Genomic DNA, 6,000 nt, shown 5'->3' with positions numbered 1-6,000 from the left:
ATCAAGAAATAAGATCTCCTCAACAGATTAGTTTCAGAAGCATTCCTTCCACGCTAACTAATCAGTGTTGGTATAATTCTTGTTAAAATGTCCGTATTCAAACAAGGTGTTAAAGCCTTCAGAGTCGGCTGAGGTGGCCTCCCCACCGCTGCACCGCTAGTTAGCCTGTTTAGGGGCTCGCTGCCTTCTTTTCTCTTCCCTCAGCGCCGGCCTCAACGCGGGCTGACCAACACGAGAGAGCTACTGCAGTAACTTGCATGAAAAATGCTCATCGGGACAGGTCGCAGGGGGTCAGAGCCCGGAAGCCTCGACGCGGAGCACGTCGGGAGTTGTAGTAGCGGCCAGCCGCGCAGGCGGGCGGGGCGCATCCGAGGTCTGCGCAAGCGCATACTCCTGTGGGCAATATGGCGGATGCGATGCCTCCGCCCAGCAAGAGAAAGCGCGAACTGAAAGCTGCGGGGACGGAAGCCGCGATCACAGAGGATCATGAAGCCAAGGAAACTGGCATTGGGAATGGCACCTCTGCCCCTGTCCGCTTTCCTTTTTCCGGCTTTAGAGTGAAAAAAGTGCTGAGGGAGTCCGCGCGGGACAAGATCCTGTTCTTACACGGGAAGGTACCTTAAGCAGCCCTGGGCTGGTACGCGGATGGGTGGCCATTCACTGCCGAGGAGGCGCATCTCGTCGGCGCTCGGCCAGGAAGTACCAATCGCATTACTGGGGAGTGGTGGGGAGGGCACACCTCTAGAATGTTTGGGGGCAGAGGGCGTGGGGGAAACATGGTCACCCGTGAAATTAAGGAAATTAACACACGTGCGGATGATTTTTCTAATTCCTTTTTGCTAAAAATAACCACAAAGAATTGTAGAGTGTATTGCAAATTAAAAAGCACATGTTAAATTCTCCAAGCCATTCATTTATTCATTCAGCCTGTAAAGGTGCAAGGAATCCATTAAATGATGCCGGACTGTCTTGTTTATCCGTGCCGCTGGAAACGACAAGAGACTCTAGGAAATATGATCCCTGCTGTACAGGATTCCAGCCTTAACAGAGGAGACGGTTCAATTCCATATACCATGCACTGACAGGCCAACACTGAACCTAGGTACTGGGGATGTAGAGATGAAGTTACCATCCCTGATTTTCAGGAGTGCAGAGTATCTTGGGGTAGACAGATACACATAGCTAGCTAAAATACCATGTGCTCAGCTCTCTAGCAGCGGCTGAGGAGAGCCTGAAGACCGTCCCGGGAACTGGTGAGGACACCTAGCTAAGGGAAGGTGTTAGGGTTCCCCAGAACTCCTAGCAAGAGCTATAATTTTGGGAGGATTGGGGGACTGGGGCCTAGGCTTCCTTCTCTGTTTCTTGTCTTTCACAAGCTTCTGTCAGGTTTTTCAGCCTCACCTGTCTTCAGTTTGCAGCACCTGCTGAAGATTTTAGCAGTGAGAACCTTTGAGGTAGGAATTGGGATGCCCAGCTTCTGGTTTCTGTTTCAACAGTGACTGTTCCTGTGACCTTGGGCAAGTCACTTAATTTCTCTAGACCTTTTTCATCTGTAAAATGGGGAGAATATGACAGAAGCCTGGTGAGTCTAAAACAGAAAACAGCTGAGAAGCTTTACATCTTTTAGGAGAAAGATGCGAGACTGCCCCAAGGATTTGGATTAATGAGATGCCCCCTCTGCATGAGTGCTATTGCCTGGACTTGGCCAGAGGGAAACGACAGGGAAGGAAATCCCAAATGTTGGGAATTCCCAAGCCCCAGGAGCTTCTGCCTCTATTCTCCAGACCTCACCTGTGGCTCTGCCCCTGGGCCCACCGATGTTGTCTCTGCCCAATAGGTAAATGAATCCTCTGGAGATGGGGATGGAGAGGACGCCATTGTGATCCTGGAGAAGACACCATTTCAGGTGGACCATGTGACCCAGCTCCTGATGGGTAGCCCTGAGCTCCAGTTACAGTTCTCCAATGATATCTACAGCACCTATCACATGTTCCCTCCAAGGCAACTGAGTGGTGAGCAAGTGATGGCTAAAGTGGCTGCATGTGGGGGGAGAGGGGGATGGTGGGAATTTAGAGTGTGTGATGGCTACTTCATAAGTGACTTACATAGTTTAGTGCATATTCATAGTTCTCAGTGGAAGAAGAGGGGATTTTGCCCTCCCAGAAAACATTTGGCAATCTCAGAAGACAATTTTTGGTTGTCATAACTGTGAAGGTGGGGTTGTTGCTGGTACTTGGAGGGTAGAGGCCAGGGATGCAGCTAAATATCCTGTGAACCACAGCATGAGCCCCCACAACAAGAAATGTTAGTAGTGCCAAGGTTGAGAAACTGCTCTGGTGTAGTATGTTTTGAAAAGGGACTGTGATTCATGGGAGAGAACAGGTTCGTTTACTAACTGAATGATTGTCAATACTTTCTAAACTTATTATTGTGCTAGCTGCCATTCCAAGTATTCTACATGTATTATTGTGTTTTATCCTCAAAACAGCCTGTCGTGATAGGACTTTACAGGTGAGGGAACTGAGGTTTTGAAAGGTTAAGTAACTTGGCCAAGATCACACAGCTCATAGGTGGCAGGAACACTGAGATCTTTCGGTAGATGAGGACTTGCTCCCCACACTGCAGTGAAATGAGCAGTGCTGGGTGCTGCAAGAATCAGTTTCTTCCCTGAAAGAACTTACTTTCCAGTAGGGTAGACACTGTGATCGAGGGGGACGGACTTGAGAAGGGCAGGAACTCGTGGGTTAAAAGGTAGAGATTTGTTTTTGTTTGCAAGTATTTTTTTAACTTATTAAAAAGAGGAAGAAGAGTATTTCATGCTAAAAGTCAGGCATGATGTGAGCTTTCTTCCTTTAGATGGTTAGATTTAGTAGGCAGATTTAGTAAGAAGCTTGAAGGAGACTGGTTGACCTTGAAGGTTCCTTCTGACCAAGAAATTCTGGCATCTGCTTTGCAGCACATATCCTTCTGTCTTTTTATTTGCTCTCTGGCATTTAAGAACACTTTGGCTTTGTGGATATCCTGCCACAGCCTTTCTCATAGATTTAGTCTTTTCCGTACCGCCAAGAAAGGGTGCTATTGTTGTCTTTTGGAAATATATGTGAACACTTGATGTGAGGCAGGCAAACCTTGCACAATTGCAAGTAAAACAGCCTTGTCCTCCATTGAAAGAGAGCCAGATTGATTGGTTCAGGTCGACAGAAATGGACAGCTGTATTTACTTTCTGAGGCGTTGACATTTAAGCAAATGTATCCTTCAACATAGGATGGCAGAAGGGTGACAGAAGGCTCTGTAGCCAAACAGCACTTGGGGCAGTCTCCAGATGACAGACTCTGGGGCCATTATTCTGCTGCCACCCCTTTCTTTCACCTCCCCCCATCCCTCTCTCCACCCTCCCCACCCTCATCCAAAATTCATAAGGTTCTGTTACACAGAGCAACCCTGTAGAATTCACTCTTTTCATTTTATTTTTCCAGTACTTCTGTGATACTGCACACAAGTGGTGGTGGCCCTCCCTGTCTTTCTAGTTGTCATTTTTTTCTAAGCACTGAAAGAGCTAGTTGGTTATCATCTCACCACAGGTCCTCTTCCCCATTCAGAACCCCAAATGTCTACCTTTTTCGTAGTACAACTCACTCTCTCACCTAGGTGCCTCAGATGTTACCTCATCTTATCCAGAGCTGTCTTCTTAGCATAAGTGTTGACATACGTTTCATTATACTTTTATTTTTCCTACCCAAACGAGGCCTGGTAATTTAGAAGTCATAACATTTTGCTTCAGAGCTCCGTTCTCATCTCTCTCATGATTAGCTATACATCCTGTCCTTTGATGATCTTCTAGATGAGGAGTTGGCAGACTGTTTCTAGAAAGGACCAGAGAGTAAATATTTTAAGTTTCAGGAGCCACACATAGTTTCTGTCACATATTCCTTTTCTTTTTTTACGCCCCTTTAAAAATGAAAAATACCTAGTTTGCAGGATATACAAAAACAGGCTGTGGGGCAGATTTGACCTTCTGGCAAGTTTATCAACCCCTGATTCATATTTTTCCCTCTCAGAAGTGTGGACCAGCAGTATTGGTATCACCTGGGAGCTTGTTAGACATGCAGAATCTCAGGCCCCACCGTAGACCTCAGAATCAGCATCTTAGTTTTAGCAAAATTCCTAGCCAAGTCATGCACATTAAACTTTGAGAGCCATCTATGTGTGGGTGATGCCCTTGTTTATTTCTCCATCCCTACTTTTCTAAGAACTCTAGGCTCATATTGAAATAAATACCTACTGACATCTGGAAGTCTCATAGGTAAACTGAGAATCTACGCACTTACATATTTAAAAGTACTTACCACGTATTAAATAGTAACTGCCATTCTTTTTTTTTTTTCATTTTTCTTCGTCTTTATTGAAATGTAATAGACAGTTAGTTGCCTGTATTTACATTGTACAATTCAATGAGGGTTTTTTTTCAATTATATTTGGTATACAATAATATACCAGTTTCAGTTGTATAGCATAGTGATCAGAGATCCACATAACTCGCAAAGTGATCACCCCACTAAATCTAGCACCCTCTCTTGTCCCTTACATATTTATTACAACATTTTTAACCATCTTCCCCATGAGTAGCCGCCATTCTTATTGTGATGTGCTGGGCCCTCTGCTGAGTACTGCAGCTTCAGAGATGAATAAGACGCCATCTATGCCCTCACAGTTTTGTTATTATGAAAAGAGGGAAGTAAACTCAGTGGATTTGGTCACTGCCTGGATGTAAGGAACAGAGGTCATTGAAAGTTGGAGCCATGTGAGACCCATTTCCAGTCACCAGCAGCCAGACCCATATTAGGTGCTCAGTAGATGCCTACTAAAGAATAAAACCACAAGCTGACCGTCTTATTTTTTCCTATGGGCCAAGCATTCCACAGCCACAAGGTGGCAGCATTGCCAACGTATTTGCCAAAATATTCCTGTGGCCGGCTCCTTTGACCCCTGTGCCTGTGCTTTTTCAGCCCTGCATCTCCAATCTTAGTCACCAAGTCTTAACACTGCCTGAAGGGGCCATAATGTGTGGTTTCCTACAGCGTCAGCCCTGTGAGCCCCCTGCACAATTGCTCCTTGAGTTTTTCTGCTGTGTTTACAGACTTCCTTCCTGGGACCCCACTACCCCCCACCACCATCCATTTCTGAGCTGGCCACTTTCCTGATTTCTGTTGGTATTTCTCTGGTCATTGGCAAATTTTTCTTCTAGCCTGGAGGTTTCGTAGTCTTCTTATTTATCCCCTCTAAATCTCAGCCGACCATGAGAGGCTGCTCCCCATCCCACTGACATGAAAGAGCATGGACATCAGAGTTTGAAATGCTTGGGTCTTGCCCGAGTGCTAACACTTACTAGTGGTGTGGCCTGAGGCAATGTCGTGCTGTTCGAGTTTTAATGTAGTGCAGTGGTCAACAGCAAGCCTCAGGACAGACATAGCTGCACTGGAAACCTGGCTTTGCCACTCATTAACTCTGAGGACTTAGGAAGTTTCTGTATTCGTTTAACAAAGATGTAGTGCCTGCTACGTGCTAGGTACTGTGCTAGATGTTAGGCTTTCTGTTGGGAGCTTGGAGGGGCAGTTGGTGGCTATGGTGTATGGCACAGATGAATTTGGTGGAGTAACTTCAGTTATTTTCTTGTTAAATTAGGTTAGAAACTGAACATACCTTAGGCTGGTTATGAAATAATGAGATAAGGTAACACAATTTTTTAGCCTCTGCCCACAGTGAGAAATACATTTTACATTGTGACCCAGTACCTATGAATAAATACACATAGATATAAGGGAAACAAAATGTTCGCAAAGCAATCCTACCCTTACTTTGTGGAACACTAGTCTTCTAACTTAATTACAGTCTTGCGTGTTTCCCTTTTTTTAATTCTGGTCTTAACCTCCGAAATTAATTTCATCACCACTGTCATGGGTTATGACCCATTGAGAGAAGGTATGTAAAGCACTCAGCAC

General features: G+C 45.4%; 1 protein-coding gene and 1 long non-coding RNA gene across 5 annotated transcripts in view; one reads left to right on the top strand and one right to left on the bottom strand.

Moving 5' to 3' along the window:
- LOC112482505 overlaps window positions 1-1,889 on the bottom strand; it is a 6,611-nt gene extending 4,722 nt beyond the window's left edge. For 2 of the 4 annotated variants that reach the window (XR_003047324.1, XR_003047325.1), the window contains exon 1: window positions 619-1,391. This is a non-coding gene — a long non-coding RNA (uncharacterized LOC112482505). The other 2 variants (XR_003047323.1, XR_003047322.1) reach the window with 2 other exon arrangements.
- Window positions 372-6,000, top strand: part of DCPS (decapping enzyme, scavenger) — a 32,899-nt gene continuing 27,270 nt past the window's right edge. The window contains exons 1-2 of the mRNA XM_006915193.3: window positions 372-614; window positions 1,838-2,012. Coding sequence (XP_006915255.1) covers window positions 405-614; window positions 1,838-2,012 — 385 coding nt within the window. The 5' untranslated portion in view covers window positions 372-404. The remainder of the gene's footprint in view (window positions 615-1,837; window positions 2,013-6,000) is intronic.

The sequence above is a fragment of the Pteropus alecto genome, unplaced genomic scaffold (genome assembly GCF_000325575.1).
Source record: "Pteropus alecto unplaced genomic scaffold, ASM32557v1 scaffold135, whole genome shotgun sequence".
NCBI classification, from domain to species: domain Eukaryota; kingdom Metazoa; phylum Chordata; class Mammalia; order Chiroptera; family Pteropodidae; genus Pteropus; species Pteropus alecto.
Note: the sequence above shows the minus strand (reverse complement) of the source record. Positions and strands in the feature narration are given on the sequence as shown.